This window comes from Mytilus edulis, chromosome 11 (assembly GCF_963676685.1).
Source record: "Mytilus edulis chromosome 11, xbMytEdul2.2, whole genome shotgun sequence".
In the NCBI taxonomy this organism is placed as follows: Eukaryota; Metazoa; Mollusca; class Bivalvia; order Mytilida; family Mytilidae; genus Mytilus; species Mytilus edulis.
Genome location: NC_092354.1, coordinates 54,181,532 through 54,205,799, shown reverse-complemented (window position 1 = coordinate 54,205,799; position 24,268 = coordinate 54,181,532). Strand labels below are relative to the sequence as shown.

The following is a 24,268-nucleotide window of genomic DNA, read 5'->3' as shown; positions in this document are numbered from 1 at the left end:
TTCTGGATCCGCCACTGAGTCACGGTCACAATAACAACGATGTACTAATAAAATTGGTTCGATAGAAATGTAAATATCCTACCAACAATATATCTACACAGTTACAGTTGTCATTTCTAATTTATATCACATATAATAATTTCCATATCATAGACATTTCTCTTCAGTATTATAACATTGATGAACGCTTTTATTTTGGTGTAAGCTAAATCATAGTCCAGCATTAATTTTCTCAATGTATACATGTTGTCACGTTGAGTTGTCAAGAAATGAAACTTCGAGCAGCCAATAATTATTTGTAGCAAGTTGTTACTCTGAAATAATTCATCAAAAACATGATCCTACATAGGAGTGCGCCGAAATAGAACGGCGATTCAGTGTAAAGAAAGAAAATCATGATAACTTTGGTTTCATTCCCTGGACGTATATTCTCTTGGCAGACGAAAAAGTAAGTTTATCTAAATGGACAAATAGGCCCATTATATATGATCATAGACAGGACCGGATCAAGCGATTTTTAAAGTGGGGTCGCAACCCACAATAAAGGTTCCAACTACATGTCCCCATACAAATGCATTGATCGTACACTAAAAGGGGATTCCAACCCTCCCCTTGGAGGGGGTCTCACTGGGGGGTTCCGATCCCGGATCCCGCTTACTGTTTTGTCAGATTCTCGTATCCCGCTTACACTATGTACGTAAGCAATTCTATTTTTTTTGTCATTTCCCGAGTCCCGCTAGACCTCATTTCCCGTTTTCATGACACAATAATTTGACTTGTACGTGTCACGCTTACAAAAAAATCGGCAATCCCTCGTCACGCTTAGACCCCAATACACCTTATCGCTATTTAGTCCAATCCGGGAAAAACAGTCATTTACACAACTTCCTGTTTGGGTCATGCTGTAAGACATAATAGTGTCCTGGGAAATAGTGTCCATATGGACACTTTTTCCTAGAATTTAGGTATTCAATAATGTCCATTGCCATGGAATATTGTCCCCTAAGTGGACAAATCGTCATAGCAATATCTATGAAATAGTGTCCACTCGACTACAAAATGTTATGAAATAGAGGACTCTATTTCATGGGGGACATTATTAAATCCTATACTATTATTAACAAATTGTGTCCTCCAAGGGAAGTAATACAATGGTCATTATAATGTTTTATTATGGTTGAATTTTAATAAAATAAGAAAGTTTAAAGACTTTAAATAGAAATTGATTAATATAAACAAAACAAAAATGAAAAAATGGATGGAAAGGAATACAGAGAAATGTATAATTATATAAGAAATATCTTGATACTAAATGCAAATCTAAGCTAGCATATATATGAATATTTCTAATGATATAAATGTTTGTAATTCAATTATTAATTGTTTGACATCATATGAAGTTTTGAAAATGAAATTATTTTGTTTACCTACATCTGTTACTTATTTCATTTTGAATAATTGTATATATATATATATATATATTGTAATAATCTAAATTAAAGAAGATCAGCATGGTATGAGTGCCAATGAGATAACTTAAGTAACTAATTCCTGTCAAAGAACAAAATTAGTGTATTAAAAATTAGCAAGAATTGATAAAAATACATTCAGTAATATAACTTAGCAATGGATGTGATTTAATCATACATTGTATATATAAAAAAAAGTTCAGGAGGATAAAATGTGGTGGACATCTAATCGCAGAAGTATAGTATTTAATTATGTTCACTTTCATGGACACTTTTTCATACCCGAGGACAGTTTTTCATAGAAAAATGTGTCAAGGACACATATAAATAAGCAAATATAGTCCAGGGACCATATTTACTAGGGAATAATGTCCGGTGGACACTATTTCATTTGGGACATTATTAAATCCTACAATGCCGCCGAAAATAGAGGTTACCAGTAGTGAGCTGAGGGAGGAAAAACTTTAGAAAGCGACCATTAAAAAACTTTGATAGAAGATGATCCACTTTTTCGAAATTAAAATTGAAGTAAAAAAATATTTTGATTGAAGTATTTACGGTGGTTTAAACAAATCTCATTAAAAAGTATCATGCATGGGGCATTATTTAAACAGGGTCCCAGATAGCTTCAACTCGATGAAAAAGTTGTGTAATTTTAGAACTTATCCGGAATGGAATAAATAGCAATTAGGTGTATGAGACCCACCTTGGATCCGCCACTGATAGATCATGATAAATTGTTGTGCCTTGTGGAATTAAAAAGAACAACATAACGTCACAGTACTTTTTAAAAATTGCACCCATTCAATAAAAACAGCAGCGAGAATCCTACAAGTTTCCAAAGATAGAACATTTGTGGGTATCTTCACCACCGAACATCATCGCACAGTGACACCATCGATTAAGTGGAAAACAGTAATATCATACAATAAAACGAGTTATTTTGAGTTATTGTCTGTTACTATTTAATTTTATAGAAGGCATAGAAAGACAAAAATTGAAAAAAATATATATATTTGAGATATCTTATGATTTGTTGAATTTATAATTTAAATATTATATTTAGGTCACATTTATATCGATAAATTATAAAGAAAAAAAAATAATTATATTTTGGATAGTCCAAAGAACTATGACGTCTTGCTAGGCTATTCTATTTTTTTTCTGGGACACCTACATCGTGTCAAACATTTTTGTAAAAGGGGGGGGGGGGATAAATGAGAATGAATGAATGATTTGTTACCGGAAGTCCATCAGTGTTAACTATACAAATTAAACCCCAAAGTCCTGGAATAATAACTTTAGGTACAATCTTGAAGTCCCTGAAAATATTCTTCCGCCTCTCATTATACATGTTATATAACTAATCTTTATTTATTATTAGTATTTACTGTAAAATATGTTGTCGTCCTGATAATGCATGACATATTTGCCACTGAAAGTAACGTCTCTTGTTTGATATTGTCTGCAAGTGATGTTCGAATCCCAAAATGCATGATATTAAACATGAATTCCAATTTATAATTTCATAAATTTGCTTTTAAAAAAAATAAAACCTGTTGAAAAAGATGGGAAAAAAATGCAAGAAGCTGGCAGTCTTGCAATATCCCCATACATGATAAATGAAGTAAGGGATCACTGTCAAATAGTTCTGTTCTGTTCTTTACAGGTAATTTCTTCCGTTATATATCGGAGCACTCCCACTTAGGATATACATTGTAGGTTTAAAGCTAAATCAAATATATACATCGATATTTACACATTGTGGTGGGGTGCTTAAGTTGAAGTGAGTCTACCTATGTAAAATGTATGAGTTAAAATACCGTTTGGATTACTTTTATTGAGACAATGAGATGTGTATACCATATGCATAATAATTAAGTTAAAAAAAATATATAAAAAGAGGAGTATAAATAAAAGGATCAATATGTAAAAATATCGTTACTTAAAACAAAACAAAAAAATTGGATTAAATTGTGTCAGTTAGGTATCAGCTTTAGACGAGATTACCAAAAAAGAAGATATTTCAGTGGTTATAAAATTTGGTGGGGTGCTTAGGTTGAAGATTTTATGAGTTAAAATACCGTTTGGATTCCTTTTAATGAGACAATGAGATGAATATACCATATGCATAATTAGTTAAAAAAAAATATAAAAGGATCAAAATGTAAAAATATCGTTACTTAAAACAAAACAAAAAAAATGAATTAAATTGTGTCAGTTTGGTATCAGCTTTAGACGAGATTACCAAAAAAGAAGATATCCGTGGTTATAAAATTTGGTGGGGTGCTTAGGTTGAAGATTTTATGAGTTAAAATACCGTTTGGATTCCTTTTAATGAGACAATGAGATGTGTATACCATATGCATAATTAGTTAAAAAAAATATAAAAGGATCAAAATGTAAAAATAAAATTACTTAAAACAAAACAAAAAAATGGGATTAAATTGTGTCAGTTTGGTATCAGTTTTAGACGAGATTACCAAAAAAAAAGATATTTCAGTGGTTATAAAATTTGTAAATGAGGTGATCCCCTGCCAAGGTATAAATATATATATATATAAGATGTAGCTAATCATGTGGTAGATGGAGGCAGTTAGCTTGGCATTCCATGTAGCCTGCTTGGTCCATCTTTCATGTTTTGTCAGTTAGCTTGGCATTCCATGTAGCCTGCTTGGTCCATCTTTCATGTTTTGTCAGTTAGCTTGGCATTCCATGCAGACTGCTTGGTCCATCTTTCATGTTTTGTCAGTTAGCTTGGCATTCCATGTAGCCTGCTTGGTCCATCTTTCATGTTTTGTCAGTTAGCTTGGCATTCCATGTAGCCTGCTTGGTCCATCTTTCATGTTTTGTCAGTTAGCTTGGCATTCCATGTAGCCTGCTTGGTCCATCTTTCATGTTTTGTCAGTTAGCTTGGCATTCCATGTAGCCTGCTTGGTCCATCTTTCATGTTTTGTCAGTTACCTTGGCATTCCATGTAGCCTGCTTGGTCCATCTTTCATGTTTTGTCAGTTAGCTTGGCATTCCATGTAGCCTGCTTGGTCCATCTTTCATGTTTTGTCAGTTACCTTGGCATTCCATGTAGCCTGCTTGGTCCATCTTTCATGTTTTGTCAGCTAGCTTGGCATTCCATGTAGACTGCTTGGTCCATCTTTCATGTTTTGTCAGTTACCTTGGCATTCCATGTAGCCTGCTTGGTCCATCTTTCATGTTTTGTCAGCTAGCTTGGCATTCCATGTAGACTGCTTAGTCCATCTTTCATGTTTTATATATATGATTAAATATGCAATATATTAGTTTGTCTAGCTGAATACAGTAAAATCGTAATGGTTCATTTAAAGTTAGTAGTTTTAATAATTTACTCAGTAAACGATTAGTTCAACTGGGTGACATCCCATTAGTCCGACAACCATTATTCCGACAGCCCATTTCTCCGACAGCCCATTTCTCCGACAGCCCATTATTCTGACAATGCATCTGTCTTGTGTGTATTGGTAAATTTTTCTCTAAAAAGACCTACCCTAGCTGTTCTCATTAATATTTGGGGTTGTCCGTTTTGATTCCAATCATTCTTTCCATGCGGTATATTTGTCTCATTATATTCGAGTTGAAACACATGCTTATTTCAACTGCTCAGTCCTTACCCTCGACACAGACGTCGGACACAGACGACGACATCATACCATTATTAGATTCCCAAAACAAGTTTTGCGGTCGTCTTAAGACAAATATGACGGACAAGAACATTTCGGTAACTGAGTCTTCTACTTAAATAGTCAGGAGGAAAAGTGATATCGGGTCAGTGACTGTATATGAAATAGAAATATACAGTCAACGCAGTTTGACTGGTAAGAAATCTAAGACAATGTGTGACATTCTTGTCCTGCATGTGTCTTTGTCAAATTGTCTAATTGTAAAAACTTAGTACATTATGTGTTTTATGGCAAACTTGACACTTATTTAACACAAGAAAACGTTACTATTAAGGGGGGAAAATGATGATTATATTGTTATTTCTTTTAAATTACATGTATATAGTGCATGTCTTGATAAGGACTGTAATTTGATATCAATGTGTGAGGTAAGGGTTTTTTTTTCTATTTTGTTTTGGCTCCGATTGTGACTGAGGCTTATGTTGCTATTAAGATAATTATATCATATTAGTATTGTAAAGTCTTAATGTTGACCCAATCATTATACCACCGCTTCGAAAAAGCGGGGGCTTACTGTTTTGCCTCTGTCTGTCCACATGTCCAACCGTCCGGCCGTCAGTTAGTCAGACAGTTCATCCGTCCGTCCCATGAATATTTTCGTTGCATTTTTTTCATGAACTATAATACAAGGATTTCTGAAAGGTTTATTGAAGTCGGCTATATCGTTTGATGCGTTTTCAGATTCATTGTCAACAACTTCCTGTTTACCGAACACTTTTCACATGACAGCCAAGTTAAAAATGTTCGTCACATTGTTCTCAGGAACTACAGTACAATGATTTCTGAAATTTGGTTTCAAGGTTTATATAAGTCAGCTATATTGCGTGATGCTTTTTCAGATTCATAACTCAACAGCGAAATTTTTGAATCATCAGTAGCTCGCACCATCACTGGTTGTTCTTGATTTATATGCTCTTTATAGACCCTTTAATTTGGAAAATGAAATAGTCTTTCTGTTTTATTCTATATACAGATTTCGAATTGAGTATATAGAAAGTATTCGAAATACCTAAGCCTTATTTTATATATATCCGGAGTGATTTTTGGTGGAAGAAGACGTCAAGTCTTCTGAAGACCTATGGAACCGACTTTAAACTCATTGAGCCTCCGTATGCCGCATTCGTTTCTGTGTATTACAAGTCATAACAACTTAAGATTCCTGACACCGATTTTTACACATGATTAAGCATCTGAATCATTTAATTTGTAAATTAGGATTTAAAAACAATCACTATCGTAAATATGACCTTTTTATTTATTTAAATTAATAGATTTCATCTTATCCACATGAAATCCATGAACGTTATTTGTTTACTTGTAACCGGATGTTTTTACTGTAGATATTTGTAATACGCATGCGTTGATTCGGTATCGGGACAACTCGCCCTGCTTACAACTTCGCCCTTGAAGTTACGAATTTGCAATCTTGCAGACAAGAAGATTTTGTTTTTAATAAATAAAAAGGATCTATTTCTTATTAAATTGGTGTCTTTATTCATTGTTTTCCTTGTCATGCGAATTAGATGCCTTTCTACTTCAAATGGTTTGAATCTATTTATAAAATTATTCAAGACTCAGTTGACAAGAGCAGTACGTTACTGTTGGGAGAAATTGATTAAACTCTAAATGCTCATAGAATAAGAAATATAATTGAAACTGAACGTACCTCCTTCTGAATAATTTATTGCAATATAAATATAAATCCCTTTTGACAAGAGAAATCTGACTTTTGTCAGAAATATTTTTTTCACATGTGCAAAGGTAATCACGTGTGGCGGCCATATTGGTTTGTTTACAAATATGTGAAGAAGCCTGTAGAACCATGACCTAAACATAAATAGTCTCCGAGAGCGTAAACTTTATGCAATACTATTTTATCAATCATGATTATTTTCATAAATTTAAATTTGATTATTTAAAGAAATAAAATTATAACAATTACGATTTTAGATAAGAGATTCTACTCAGACATGCTGTGATATATTTATAGCCAAATTAGTTTACCTGTGTGAAAATGTAAATAATTTGTTTACTAAACAAGTAAAGAGAAACTATGGATGGAAGATAATAATTTACATGAATATTTCAGGACATTTGATTGATTTTAATAAATATAGGATTTAAAAAAAAAACTGCAAGTGGAAACAAATTTAATCATTAGCTACATAATCAGCTGATAATTTTTCTCGCAAACATCGTGGTGATGTAACCGATAAAAATCACTCCATCAATCCTCCAGCCCTTTCACATATTAAGCAATAGATCTACTTATTATTGTAGAATATTCATTGAATATACATTCATCGTCTAATTGAATATATCGGGTAATCGGATATTTTTAGCTGAAATTTTTGGTATCCGATTGTCCGGAGTCTACTGTACTACCATAAACATGATAAAAATAGTAAATAGTATTTTTTTCACTAATTTATTGACATAATACTGGTTGTAACATATTTTATTTTTGTATTCAGGTTGGGACCCCCCCCCCCCCCCCCCCCCCCCAATTATGAGTGGTATCCCTTAAATAAGGGACTGTTCCTAAAACAAGGGGTCATTTTACTGTTGAAAAAAAAAGAACATTTTTAAGATTTTTATTAAACTCAAAAGTGGGAAAATTCTTATATTTGGAACAACTTTTCTAAATGAAGGGTCAAGTTAATAAAGAAGATATAAGTTTAGAAACAACAGAAAATTCTTTTGTTTTGACATATTTTGACCATTTAGTACTTATAATTAATAGATGCATAGTCTTGGGGGAAAGTTTCGTCAAATAATATGAATAAAAATGTGCTCATTTTTTACAGTGGGTTGTAATGTTCTTCCAATAAGGTTACCCCTCATTTGGAGTGTTGTTCCCAACCTGTTAAAGGTCCATCTTTGTGTGCATAATTTAAAATTGGAAATTTCAACAAGCATCTAATATTCTTACGCAAGAAAATAAACACTGATCTGCTAGCTTCATCTCTTCTACCGATTTAATAACTAGAATCATGCAAACAGACTTAAGAAAAAGGCATGTAAGTTCATCATACAAATATGACACTTTTTCTAGACAATCCAGATCGTGCAAAATACTTCGCTTAAAATTGTAACCTTAAAATTGTTGTTGTGCACTAAAAACCCCTATGGGAACTTTCAAAAGTTGGCGGGTATGTAACAAGCCTTACTATTTTTATGATCCATTTATGGGCATTATGTTTTCTGGTCTGTCCGTTCGTCCTGCTTCTGGTTATAAAGTTTATGGTCGAGGTAGTTTTTGATGAAGTTGAAATCCAATCAACTTGAAACTTAGTGCACATGTGTTCCTTATGATATGATCTTCTTAATTTTACTGCCAATTTACAGATTTTACCTAATTTTCACAGTCCACTGAACATAGAAAATGATTGTACGGATGGGAAATCCATGTGCTTATGACCTTTTCTTGTTTGAAGAAAAAAAAAATACATCATAACGATAATGGATCAAAGCAGCCTTGGTAAGTGGGGCTGCTTTTGTGGTAATTCAGGTTACCTTTTATTCACCTTCTTCCACCTCATAGCTATCAGCTCTTTGATTTAAAATATGGGATTACATATTTAAACGTAATAATACAGACAGACAAATTTTATTTTACCCTAATACCCTGATACTTGACTTGATAAGTGTCGGGCTTATGGGTTGTCGGAGTATTGGGCTGTCGGAGCAATGGGTTTTCGGACTATTGGGTTGTCGGATTAATGGGTTGTCGGACCAATGGGCTGTCGGACTAATGGGCTGTCTGAATAATGGCGTGTAACCATATTTTTATTTGGCCTAAGCAACATTTAAATAACGTTTGACTGTTGCTTCCTTAATGTCATTAATGTCTAGTGGCAAGCCGCAAGCATGTCATGCAGATTTAAATAATGGCGTGTAACCGTTCAACTGATTACAGAAGTAAACTAGTTTGCATGTTCCCTCTAAATCTGCATGACATGCTTGCGGCTTGCCACTAGACGGTTACACGCCATTATTTAAACTAGTTTACTTCTGTAATCAGTTGAACGGTTACACGCCATTATTTAAATTTGCATGACATGCTTGCGGCTTGCCACTAGACATTAATGACATTAAGGAAGCAACAGTCAAACGTTATTTAAATGTTGCTTAGGCCAAATAAAAATATATGTGTGGTTCCAGTAACCCTACCGTCCCTACTTTTTCGGCTTAATAAAAAGCCTACCCTAAAGATTTTATCGTCATTTTTCATTAAGCACTGCTAAAGTCAGAATGTTGCTCCCATAGAGTCAGACTCAATGTAAAAAAAAAACATAAAATAAAAAAAAAAATCCTACCTAGTACCTACCCTAACTTTTTTTCAGATGTAACTGGAACCAGTGTCCACACATACTTTTTTATTTGGCCTTATCAATCATGTTTTAATTCTGCTAAATATCAACAAGTGGCGTTGAACTAACTAAATTAATGATAAAACGTTTTGAATTTCCATCTATCAACTTTTTTTTAATTCAGGTGCAATGTAAATAACAGGATTTAAGTCTTGGATGTGGCTTTTACATGGCAGCGTTTTAAAAGGAAACTATCTATAGCTACGTTGTAATTGTCAAGTGTGTTACACTAAAAACAACATAGACTGTTAGTGGTGATTTACAGGTTTTAATCTTAAATATCTTTTTTTTTCATTGCAGAGTTGAACAAGGACACAATTACTGGAGTTGAACCTTATTGAACATGTTGAAAGGATGAATGTCTTGGAGGATTAATTGGTAAATTGTTGAAGTTTCAGTTAATTCAGTAATTAACAAAAAGGCATGGCAACATACACAGACGATACACATGATAAACCTCATGCCTGTGGTGTATGTGGTAAAAGGTTTAGTCAGCGTCCTTATTTACAGATTCACATGAGAATACATACCGGTGAAAGACCTCATGACTGTGGTGTATGTGGAAAAGGGTTTAGACAGCCTGGTAGTTTACAGAATCATAAAAGAATACATACAGGTGAAAGACCTCATGAGTGTGGTGTATGTGGTAAAGGGTTTAGTCGGCTTGGTAGTTTAAATACTCACAAGAGAACACATACAGGTGAAAAACCTCACTTCTGTGGAGTATGTGGTAAAGAGTTTAATCAGCTTGGTAATTTAAATACTCACAAGAGAATACATACCGGTGAAAGACCTCATGAGTGTGGTGTATGTGGTAAAGGGTTTAGTCGGCTTGGTAGTTTAAATACTCACAAGAGAATACATACAGGTGAAAAACCTTATGACTGTGGTGTATGTTGTAAAGGGTTTAGTCAGTCGGGTAGTTTAAAGACTCACATGAGAACACATACGGACGATAAACCTTATGCCTGCGGTATATGTGGTAAAGATTTTAGTCAGCGTCCTTATTTAAACATGCACATGAGAATACATACAGGTGAAAAACCTCATTGTTGTGGTGTATGCGATAAAGGTTTTAGTCGGCGTCCTGAATTACAGATTCACATGAGAATACATACAGGTGAAAAACCTCACTACTGTGGAGTATGTGGTAAGGGTTTTAATAAGCTTGGTAATTTACAGACTCACAGGAGAATACACACAGGTGATAAACCTCACGTCTGTGATGTATGTGGTAAAAGGTTTAGTCAGTCGGGTGGTTTAAAGAATCACATGAGAACACACACAGGTGATAAACCTCATGCCTGTGGTATATGCGGTAAAGGTTTTAGTCAGCGTCCTTATTTAAAGATTCACACGAGGATACATACAGGTGAAAAACCTCATGAATGTGGTGTATGCGGTAAAGGATTCAGTCAGCCTTGTAGTTTAAAGAATCACATAAAAACACATACAGGTGATAAACCTTATAAATGCGATGTATGTGGTAAAGGCTTCAGTCGGCAGGGTAGTCTAAAGACTCACCGGAAAACACATACGGAAGATAAGCATTATGCTTGTGATGTATGTGGTAGAGGCTTTAGTAAATATTTGTATTTACAGAGACACGAAAGAACACATACAGGTTATTAACCTTAGTACTGTGTCGTATGTGGTAAATACTTTAGTCAACTGGGTAGTTTACAGAATCACATGAAAACACATACGGGCGATTAACCTCATGACTGCAGTGTATGTGGTTAAACGCTTATTCATAATTTACAGACACACATTAGAATACATACGGGCGATAAACCTCATGACTGTGACGCATGTGGTAAAAGTTAAGTCCTCACATGAGAACACATACCGGTGAATACCCTCATAAATTTGGTGTATGCGGTAAAGGATTTAGTCGGCTTGATCATTTACAGAATCACACAAAAACACATGCATAGTGGCGGTAAACCTCATATTGGTGATAAAATTGAGAATGGCAATGATGTATACGTTAAAAAGTTTAGTAAGCTTGGTATTTTAAAGGATCACATGAGAACACATACAGGCGATACACCTCATATCGGCGATGTAAGTGAGTAAGGGTTTAGCCCACTTGGTAATTCACAGATTGATATGAGAACTCATACCTATTGTAAACTCTGTTCTCATATACATGTATGGTAAAGAATGTATGCATCTTATAGGTTTGCAGAACCACAAAAATACATACAGGTGATACACCTTATGTTTGTGATGTATGCAGTAAAGGAGTTACCCATCTAAGTAGTTAAAACTTTCACATGAGAACACATACAGTCGATAAATCTCATGACTGTGATGTTGATGGTAAAAGGTTTAGTTATCTTAGAAATGTACAGAGACACATGAGAACACATACAGTAGATAAATCTCATTACTGTGATGTTGGTGGTAAAAGTTTTAGTTATCTTAGAAATGTACAGAGACTCATGAGAACACATACAGGACATACATCTTATTACTGTGATGTTGATTGTAAAAGTTTTAGTTATCTTAGAAATGTGCAGAGACACATAAAAACTCATTACTGTGATGTTGGTGGTAAAAGGTTTAGTTATCTTAGAAATGTACAGAGACACATGAGAACACATACAGTCGATAAATCTCATTACTGTGGTGTTGGTGGTAAAAGGTTTAGTTATCTTAGAAATGTACAGAGACACATGAGAATACATACAGGAGATACATCTCATTACTGTGATGTTGGTGGTAAAAGGTTTAGTTATCTTAGCAATGTACATATACACATGAGAACATATACAGGAGTAAAATCTCATTACTGTGATGTTGGTGGTAAAAGTTTTAGTTATATTAGAAATATACAGAGTCACATGAGAACACACACAGGAGATAAATCTTATTACTGTGATGTTGGTGGTAAAAGTTTTTCATTTAGTTATCTTAGAAATGTACAGAGACTCATGAGAACACATACAGGTCATACATCTTATTACTGTGATGTTGATGGTAAAGATTTTTAAGATTTTCGAATTTTCATTTCAGGGACTTTTATGTCTTACTATGCGGTATGGGTTTTTCTCATTGTTAAAGGTCGTACGGCGATCTATAGTTGTTAATTTCTGTGTCATTTGGTCTCTTGTTGATAGTTGTCTCATTGGCAATCATACCACATCTTCTTTTATTTATATTTACGTTCAGGGACACATGTTTCATGTCTGTTCAGAATTACAATTCACGTTCACGAGGACATGTTACAGGTTTGTTCTGGTCTACACTTTAGGCGCAGTGGCACATTTTTTTAATATGTTTGTCCCGGAATATATTTTACATTCAGGGGCACATATTTCATGTTTGTTTTAACGTACTATAATTTTACATTCAGTGGCACATATTTCATGTTTGTTTTAACGTACTATAATTTTACATTCAGGGGCACATATTTCATGTTTGTTTTAACGTACTATAATTTTACATTCAGGGGCACATATTTCATGTTTGTTAAGTACTATGATTTACGTTCACAGAGACATGTTACAGGTTTGTTCGTGTCTACACTTTAGGTTCAGTGGCATATGTTTCATATTTGTTCAAGACGATGCTTAACGTTCTGTGAGACACGTTCTACGTCTGTTCTGTAGTATACCTATCGTTCACGGGCACATATTACAAGTGTTTGTTAGGACGATACTTAACGTTCAGTGGCACATAGTTTATGTACGTTGACCACCATACTTAATTTTCAGTGGCACAAGCTTCTTTAAGACGATCCTTCACATTTGGTGACCCGTCTTTCGTGTATGATCATGACTATACTTTACGTTCAGTGGTACTTGTTTCATGTTTGCTATCATGTATCACTGTAGATGACCAACCTACCTGTTACCTGTTACCTAATCTGTAAGTTCCGCCTCTGTCAGGCGCACCACCATACGGTGTAACTTGGGAGTTGCTATATACAGGGGCTCAATCACACCTTAACTACATGGTTTATTATGGGTTTCATCATGAATTTTATGTTAACCAGGTATATACAAATAGTGACCATAAATGGGAAGTTAATATATACTTTAATGGGAAGTTAATATATATTTTAATGGGAATTTAAATTTACTTTAATTCATGGGAAATTTAATATATAAACTTTAAGGTAAATATGTACATGACTCCACTCCTAGCTTATTCATACTTCTACTTTCATAGTTCAAAACAGTTCTTCACATGGAATTAATCACAGTTTCAAGATTATTGTCAATTGAATAATGATGATAACTAGGTTATTTGAAGTAGCGAAGCTCTTCTTTGAAGTAGTCTATAACAATAACCTCTAGATACACATTCAATATTAGAGATGTTGGATTCGTCTAGGAATTCAAAGGATGAACAGTCAATAATAACTTTGAGTTGTAAGTCTTCTGATGATAATATTTCATTATACACTTCCATATCAACACAGTCATATAACTTTTACTAGTATAATATTTAGGAAATGTTCCTGTATGTCTCTCAATTTTTCACAATATAGAAGGAAATGTTTAATGTCCTCACTTCCTTTGCCACATAATTTACATGCTGAATTAGTTCCACCAGATCTGTCGAACTTAGCTCTGTCATGCTGTAAGGTATAAGTTCCACACATGCTTTTTGCTTTTATACTGGCCATAGTTGAAGTAAATGGCTCTGTTCCACAGCTATCCCAGACATTGTGGGTTTTTCCTTGAGTGATATTATTGACATTTAAAAACTTTAGAGATGACTTTGATTTTACATCAGATTTTAGAAGATCAATCCAATACAAAGAGATAGATTTTCTTACAATATTTTTCCACTCGATTTTCCCCGGAGGCACATTAATAAGATCATGTGGTGATGGTAAGCCATACTGTTCTGTTAAGTCAATAATTTTGACAAACCAACTATTTGAATCCCTTGGCATTACAGCCAGTTGTCTTATAGCAACATCACGCTCGACAGAACCATGGTTTCTGATGATATTACCGAAAAAATTCAGCATACGCTTATGCAATTCAGCCTCAACTGGAATTTGACCGAGAAGTAAGTAGACAGCACTAGTGGAAGTGCGCTCTGGCAAATGCTGGATCTGCTTTAGAAGCTTGGTGTAATATACGGAGAGTAATTTCATATCTGAGACAGAAAGTATTATGGAGTCTAATCCATACAAAAGTCTGGGTAGCACATAAATTTTCACCAGGTGCATAGAGACTTTAGGGTTAAGTCCATTCAAACCATGGAGCCCAGCTCCCATGAGGGCATACACTGTTTTCCTAGCTGTCTGAATTCTATTAGGTACACAATCTTTCACACCATATTTAGAATTGACATCATGATCTATACCAAGATGAGTCGCTTTAACAGAATTTTGAAGAGGTTGACCATTCAGTGTAAATAAATGTTTAGTTTTACTTCCATATTGTAGAGTACATGACTTCTGGCTACTAATTATGTAGCGATGTTTATTTGCATAATCAGACAAGACATTTAACATTGTTTGCATCTCATACGGGTTGTTGGAAATCAGAGTAACATCGTCGGCAAAAGTGGGTATTCCACAGTAAATAGAACCCAAGTGAGCACCAAGACCATTCATTTCAAACGTTTTCAGTAGTGTGTTTATGAAGACCTTATAGGCAGTCGGGGACCAAACTCCACCCTGACGTACACCCTGGAATTCGTGAACTGGTTTTGATTTGATACTTTGCCACATTACAGAGGACTCCAAGTTCTTATACCACTCATTGAATAGTAACCAATTGTCACCGGTCATTCCACCTTTATACATCTCTCTCATTAGCCCAGAGTGCCACACAATATCAAAAGCTTTTTGAGCATCACTAAACGTTATAATTAATTGTTTTTTAATTTCTTAGCTTCAGCCTTGAGTTCAGTTAAGATTAATGCTGCTACAGAAGGACATTCCCCAACTGTGAAGCCTTTTTGCAACCGACTTTGTTTATCTTTAATAATGTTCACATTTTTTGATAGATGAAGTTTTTCCACAACTTTTCCAATAGTACTTGTTACGGTAATTTTACGATAAGAGTTAGGCATTTCTCTAGGTTTGCCCCCGTTTTTGAATACAGGATAACATATACCACTTTTTAAATTAGATGGGAGGTTAATATATTATATAAAGTTTACTAATTTCACAATAATTTTAATAACAGGTTGACCACCATATTTTAAATGTTCAATGGTAATACCTTGTTCATCAGCTGCTTTTCCATTTTTGAAAGACATTATACACTTTCCCACAACATCCTCAGATAAAAATTCTAGGGGTTCTTTATTAGTGTTAAAAAGATCCTGTAGTATTTTTACATCATCTTCGACCAATTGTTTATAGCTGTTATAAAAAAATTCATTATCAAAAGGGGTAGACAGCTCCTGGAAATAGTCAGCCCATGTTTCACAAATGGCTATAGAATCACTAAAAATCTTGTCATTATATCTAAGAACAGATGTTGAGATATAGTTGTGGTCCCGTTGGCGTTTGATAAGTTTATAAAATTGTTTTTGATCAGTTTCACGAAGTTCCATTATATTGATAAGGTTGTCTTGACGTTTAGATGCTTCAAGCTGTCGCTGAGCAGACCTGAGATCTTTTTTCGTTTGTTTCAATTCATTAAAATATTTGTTATCTTTGCTTTTTGGTTGACCAGCTTGTTTCCATTTCCAAAAACAATGTTTCTCTTTTCTAATAATATCCACAATATGTGGAGGCCAAACTCTGCCTTTCCTACGAGTACGTGATCCAGAATTTTGTTTAGATGGGACAAGCTCCCTAGCTGTGTCAGTAACAATTTCACACAGATTATCTATAAAATTATCAAGCGATTCCAAATCTAAATTTTGGAGTTCAGAGTCTAGTTTATGGCTCAATTTTCTTTTATATTCATTAGTGTCAATTTTATTCCAGTCAATTTTCCGCACACACTTGTTATCTGAGTTAGTCGACTCATCAATAGACTTTTCCATTCAATTTGGAACAGTTATAGTAATTGGATCATGTGTAGAGGTGTTACACAGCTCTCTTGTCAGTACGTTATAGGATGTCACAATATCAGTATTAATTTATTAAATTATCAATTTGTGAAGAGTCTTTCCCATTAAAATGAAAAAAAGTATCTTGTTCTTTACAAAGTTTATGTAAAGAGAGATTATGTTCATTGGCAAATTGTTTAAAGTCAATATCTCTAGTGTTACTACTGTTACGATGAAACGAGGCGTTCATATCTCCTCCAAGAATAATTATTATTATATATGAGTCATTATATTTTTGAATAATTTCCGAGAGTTCATCCAATATCGCTTGGTAGTCATCACGGGAATATCCATTTCCTCTTGTTGGAAGGTATACACATAACAGAAGTATTGGTTTTGCTAGTTTTATTAAAACCCCAATAATTCTGTTTCCACCATCCGGAATTTCTTTAATAATTGTTTGCAATGTTTTTCTATACATAATTGAAACACCAGCATGACCCCGACTTCTTTGAATAGGAATATCGAATTTATCATCATCAAAGCATTTAGTATATGAATTAAAAAGGTTAAAATCATCATGAATTCTATATTTCCAACATAAAATAAGAAGATGTGGTATAAATCATTGCGAAACTTCGTCCGTAGAGACCGAATGACGCCGGTAGAAGTTAGCAACAACAGGTCACCGTACGGCCTTCAACAATTTGCAATACCAATTTCCCATAGCCAGCTATACAAGGGCCCGGAGGGACAAATGTTTATTCAAGCGATAATTCTAACGGCCCTATTTATTTGACAAAAGTGCACACGCTGAAATGTCTCGCCTGCTTTACAAAAAAATTGTTTTATTGAAAGTGTTGAAGGTAAAGATAAAGTTGTGTTTAATACAAGTAGATTCATATCAACTTAACATTATAGATTACAATTAAGCTGCATTATCCCTCCGTCTACATATGAGTGCGCCGATATCACGAAAACGGCGATTTAAACAGGTGTCGTCTGTAGAAAGAAAGAAAACCATGATAACGTTAGTTTCTTTCCCTCGACTCATATTTCCTTGCAAAAAAACATGATAAAAAAGTAAGTTTATTCAAATTCATATATTAAAATGGATGAAGCACATTCATATCTTTATCGACATTGCGTAATCCAGTGCTATAACATACATGACATTTATGTATAACATATAACAAATAATGTAAATAAAACAATGCCTAAATCAAAATGTATAAAATTTACAATATTATAGTTTCTACAAAATCATCCAATATGTTGTTTTTGTGACTGAGTATGTTTTTGTTCGACGAATCTTTGCGAATCACATGTGAAGTTATAATATGATTTCATTACCGTCCAATAGGAAGCTATCATTTGACTTTTATTAGGGTAGCTTGGATGAAATTTGAAAAAGGCAGGACAGGAGTTTTGAGTTAAAAAAAAAGGCTGGATGAGCAACTTGACAAAAAAAAAAGCAGGATGACAATTTATGTAAAATAAGTCAGGATAAACTAAGAAAAAAAAGGCTGGACCGAAAAGAGTGAAAAATAAAAAGGCAGGACAGAGATTACAATTTAAAAAAAATGCAGGACAAAATTTTCATCCTTGTTAGCAAAAAATAAATAAACAAACTAGCTTCATTTGATACGGTCCACTTAGTTACACAGTTTAAAGCACCTATTGCTTACAGGTGTCTATTGCCCATCTGGGCAAATTTCCGCTAAAATTTTCAAAGTCCCATGGCCAACTTACAGGTGTCTATTGCCCATCTGGGCAAATTTCCGCTAATTTTCAAAGTCCCATGTCCAACCCTACGTTTCCGCCAATTTAAAGTATACGTTTCCGCAATTTGTATTTATTACTTTTCCTACATGGTAAATTATAAAAAATCGAATATATTATATTAGATAAATTATTTATTATATTTCTTTAATAAAGAAAATGTTCTGATCTTATATCTATACTATACAATATACAATATACTAGATACAACTCTTGTCAACGAATGGTGCCGAGTCTTTTCATGCCCACCTGAGCGAGCAGTTTTATGCTAGCCATTCTAACATTTTTTTTCTTATTCGATGTGTTATTGGATCTTCAAACAACATCAAACATAACTTAGATGAGAACTCTAACTTACTGTAAAGGTATTTTTTAATTATTTGCGGAAAAGTAATAATTTAATTTTTCCGGAATAGTTATTTTTCTCCGGAAAAGTAAGATATTTATTTGCTGAAACGTAAACCTTTTTTCCGCAAACGTCATCTGTTTTTCCCCCGGAAAAGTAATGTCTATTTGCGGAAACGTAAAACGTCGGTCCATCTTTTGTCCATTTAAATCAATTTTACTCACAACATCGATAATATGAGGGGAACTTCTCAAACGTTTTTCTAACTTCTTTTTTTGGCACCTTCCTCAGGAATGAAAACAAAATGAATAGCAAAATCCAGAAAAGTTTATAATTTTCTGAACCATAAAATGCATTTAAAAATTTAATTATCTAGGCCCCTCCATGCCTTAAAACTTTTGCAGGTGCACAGGTTTTTCTGTACTCGGAGTATAATTTTTTGGTGTTAATACGGCGAGTTCAGCCAAAATGTAATGATGAACCTTTATGACAATAATCATCATTAAAGGACGTATGTTAGTAATACAACCATGCAATGATGATTGAATGATATGCATCTATACTATTAAACAGCCTATTCTGTGTATGGCACTGGCTACGGTTACATGGAAATGTAACAATAATAAAAAAAAAAGTTATGGTGTAAACCCCCCCCCCCCCCCCCCCCCCCCCCCCCACCCGATACATTGGAGACTAATTGCGGCAATACAGGGTTGGCCAAGGATCCGATTAATTATAGATGTAAAATGATATTTGTGTTCACGGTTACATTGCAGTATTGTTACATTCATGACATTAATGTACTACAATGTACGCTAAATTTATTTAACTTAAACCTTCTGCAAAATGTATAGTTTTGTTGATTATTTTTTTTTCGCTTATAAAAACGAATTAAGGATGATATATTGTATGAACATTTCCACCATATCCATTGAAATCAGCACATGCATCTCAATTTGTGGACTGATTTGGGGTCCCTAGTTCATGGTTCAGTGACTTCGAATTAATAAGCAATATACATGTAGCTATTAATCAGATTTATTTTTTCTTAAAAAAAAAGTTGAACAACCCAAATCTAATGGAAGAAAACAACCGAAGGCCACCAATCATGCCAATGAGTCTTCAACACAGGTAGAAAAATCTCTCACCCAAAGGTGGGCATTAGCTGCCCCCTATCCAAACATACAGATACATAAATGTAAAGTATGCCATAACAACATAGACAGTTTATAGAGGGGGCTTTATATGTAATTTTCAGAGAGGTATCAAAAGGTTTAGGTCACTACATATGTAGTCTTAGATTTGTTTGCTTTTTCCTTACAGTTTAAGAGTTGAACAAGAACACAATTACTGGAGATAACCTTATTGAAAAGATGATTTTGTTGACCGAGGATTAAGTGAGAAATTGACACATTAAACACAGGTTAGTGATGAATGGTACCGTATAGAGACGCATTAAACACAGGCTAGTGATAAATGGTACCGTCAAAAGACACATTAAACACAGGCTAGTGATAAATGGTACCGTACAGAGACGCATTAAACACAAGACTAGTGATAAATGGTACTGTACAGAGACGCATTAAACACAGGCTAGTGATAAATGGTACCGTACAGAGACGCTTTAAATACAGGCTAGTGATAAATGGTACCGTTAAGAGACGCATTAAACTCAGGCTAGTGATATATGGTACTGTATGGAGAAACATTAAACACAGATTAGTGATGAATGGTACCATATATAAACACATTAAACACAGGATAGTGATAAATGGTACCGTACAGAGACGCTTTAAACAGAGGCTAGTGATAAATGGTACCGCAAAGAGACGCATTAAACTCAGGCTAGTGATATATGGTACTGTATAGAGACACATTAAAAACAGGCTAGTGATAAATGGTACCATATAGAAACACATTAAACACAGACTAGTGATAAATGGTACCATATAGAGAGACACATTAAACACAGGCTGGTGATAAATGTTACCGTATAGAGACACATTAAACATAGGCTAGTGATAAATGGTACCGTAAAGAGACGCATTAAACACAGGCTAGTGATAAATGATACCGTACAGAGACACATTAAATTCAGTATAGTGATAAATGGTACCGTATAGATACACATTAAACACATGCTGGTGATATATGGTACTGTATGGAGACACATTAAACACAGGCTAGTGATGAATGGTACCATATATAAACACTTTAAACACAGGCTAGTGATAAATGGTACCGTACAGAGACGCTTTAAACAGAGGCTAGTGATAAATGGTACCGCAAAGAGACGCATTAAACTCAGGCTAGTGATATATGGTACCGTACAGATAAACATTAAGCACACGCTGGCATTAAATGGTACTGTATAGAGACACATTAAGCACACGCTGGCATTAAATAGTACTGTATAGAGACACATGAAACACTGATTGGTGATAAACGTCATACATGTGATTTTGCAAGATAATTTGTCGAGGTGGTACCTTAGAGACCTTAAAAAGCCTCTTTGAGAAAACAGACTCGTGAAAAGTATCGTAAATGTGATGTTTGAGCTAGCGAATTAAGTCAAGATAGTTAATTAAAGGGACACATGACAAAACGTACTGGTGAAATGGTGTAAACTTAAATTTTGTGATATTTATGTACTTGTGGTAGTAATCTGAAGAGACACACGACTGGAGTTATATGTATGGTTGAAGGTTCAGTTAATTCAGTAGATATTAAAAAAGTATGACATCACAAACAGACGATACAGGTGATAAACCGTACGACTGTGGTGTATGTGGTAGAGGATTTAGTCAGTCGGGTACCTTAACGAATCACATGAGAACACATACGGACAATAAACACAATGACTGTGATGTTTGTGGTAAAAGCTTTAGTCAGCGTAGTTATTTACAGATTCACAAGAGAATACATACAGGTGAAAAACCTCATGACTGTGATGTATGTGGTAAAGGGTTTAGTCAGTCGGGTAGTTTAAAAAATCATATGATAACACATACAGGTGATAAACCTCATAACTGTGACGTATGTGGTAAAATGTTTAGTCGTCTTGGTAATTTACAGGCACACATGAGAACACATACAGGTGATAAACCTCATAACTGTGACGTATGTGGTAAAAGGTTTAGTCGTCTTGGTAATTTACAGTCACACATGAAAACGCATACGGGCGATAAACCTCAAGGCTGCAGTGAATGTGGTAAACATTTTATTCATCTTCAAAATTTACAGACACACATGAGAATACATACAGGTGAAAAACCGCATTGTTGTGGTGTATGTGGTAAAAGGTTTAGTCAGGCTGGTAGTTTAAAGACTCACATGAAAACACATTCAGGTGATAAACCTCATTACTGTGATTTATGCGGTAAAGTGTTTAGTCGTCTTGGTAGTTTACAGAGACACATGAGAATACATACAGGTGATAAACCTTATGGCTGTGATATATGTGTTAAAGTGTTTAGTCAGCTTGGAAATTTACAGATTCACATGAGAACACATACAGGTGATAAACATGATGACTGTGAGGTATGTGATAAAAAGTTTAGTCATCATGGTAATTTACAGACACACATGAGAATACATACCGGTGATAAACCTCATGAATGCGGTGTATGCGGTAAAAGATTTAATCGCACTGATCATTTACAGAGACATACAAAAACACATAACGGCGATAAACATCATATCGAAGATGTCAATGGTTAAGGGTTTGATCAACTTGGTAATTTACAGATTAACATGAGAACACATACTGATGGTAAAATCTCGTGACTGTGAAACTTGTATATTGTTAAGAATTGATGCATTAATATGCAGAAACATGAAAATACACACATGCGATATACCATATGTTTCTGATGTATGCGGTAATTGAGTAAAGCATCTTAGTAATTTATATATGCACATGAGAACATATATAGTCGATAAATTTCATTACTGCAATGTTGGTGGTAAAAGTTTTAGTTACCATAGAAATGTACAGAGACACATGAGAACACATTTAGGAGATAATCCCATTACTGTGATGTTGGTGGTAAAAGTTTTTGTTATATCGACAGTGTGCAATTACACCTAAGAACACATATATAGGAGATGCATATCATTACTGTGTTGTTGGAAGAAAAGTTTTAGTTATCTTAGAGATGTACAGAGACACATGAGAACACATATAGGAGAAAAATCTCATGACTGTGATGTTGGTGGTAAAAGTTTTAGTTATATCGACAATGTGCAGCGACACATAAGAACGCATATAAAAGATACATATCAATACTGTGTTGTTGGAAGAAAAGTTTTTGTTATCTTGGAAATGTACAGAGACACATGAAACACATACAGTTGATAAATCTCATTACTGTGATGTTAGTGGTAAAGGTTTAAGTTATCTTAGAAATGAACAAAGACACATGAGAACCCATTTAGGATATAAATCATATTACTGTGTTTGTGGTAAAAGTTTTATTTATGTTGAAAATGTGCAAAGGCACATGCAAACACATACTGCGATTTTGGAAGTAAAGGTTTTAGTTGTATTAAAAATATACAGACACATATGAGAACACATACATGAGATGCATCTCATTAAATACTGTGATGTTGGTTATAAAGGTTTTAGTTCTATTGAAAATGTGCAGAGACACATGAGAACACTTAAATGAGATACATCTTTTTTATTTGGTAAAGGTTTTAATTTGCTTTACAATCTACAGAAAAACATCCCAAGACATGCATACATGGTATATACAATCTGTAAATAGACAGGAATGTAATGTATGCGTTGCAGAATTAATTTGAATGTGTGACTTAAAAAGACACTTTAAAATACAAAATTGGATTAAACTTGTTAGAGGGATTTTTGTATTGAAGAATTTATTTGAATTAATAAAGTAAAAATTGTTAAATGATTGTGTAAATGTTAGAAGATACATGTAAGTGTAAATGCTCTTTTGTTCCGACGTTGGAAAGTTCCGGGCGGAAAAAAACTAACTAGCCGAAAAGTTCTGGAGGAACTAATTAACTATAGTTACTTTGTTCTTCCTCTGGTTTAAAAGTTCCACCGGAACAAAGTGACTAGTTGAAAAGTTCCAACGGAACTTATCAACTAGTTAGAAAGCTCTTTTTTGCCAAATTAGTCAAAACCGGAACTAACAAACTAGCTCAAAAGTGCCAACGGAACTAATCAACCAGTCACAAAGTTCCATTTTGAGAATTGATGCAAAGTAAATGCGCAACATATTATGTCTGAACCTTTCAAAGGGGAACCAAGTCAGTCACAATGATAACAAAAGTCAAAAGAAACTTATCAACTAGTCACAAAGTTCTTCTTTGGTAAATTAGTCAAAACCGGAACTAATAAACTAGCCTAAAAGTTCCTCCCCATGTGGGTACTTTTAAGAATATCAATTTCAGATTAATACATTACAACTTATACCGTTAAGAAGGTAACCTTCTGACCTAATTAACAAGTTGTTCTGTTCCGCCAGAACTATTTAACTAGCTACGTTGATCCGGGACTTTTCAACAAGCTACTTTTTCCAGAACTTTTCGACTGCACTCGGAATAAAACAACTAGTTGGAAAGTTCAATCGGTTA

At 34.2% G+C, this 24,268-nt stretch overlaps 1 protein-coding gene across 1 annotated transcript in view; it reads left to right on the top strand.

The window, feature by feature from the left end:
* The window catches only part of LOC139494384 (zinc finger protein 721-like), a 30,000-nt gene extending 6,881 nt beyond the window's left edge, over window positions 1-23,119 (top strand). The window contains exons 2-5 of the mRNA XM_071282547.1: window positions 9,971-11,179; window positions 11,851-12,540; window positions 13,278-13,431; window positions 21,397-23,119. Of these exons, the coding sequence (XP_071138648.1) occupies window positions 9,971-11,179; window positions 11,851-12,540; window positions 13,278-13,431; window positions 21,397-22,381 (3,038 nt within the window). The 3' untranslated portion in view covers window positions 22,382-23,119. The remainder of the gene's footprint in view (window positions 1-9,970; window positions 11,180-11,850; window positions 12,541-13,277; window positions 13,432-21,396) is intronic.
* Window positions 23,120-24,268: the final 1,149 nt, after the last annotated feature.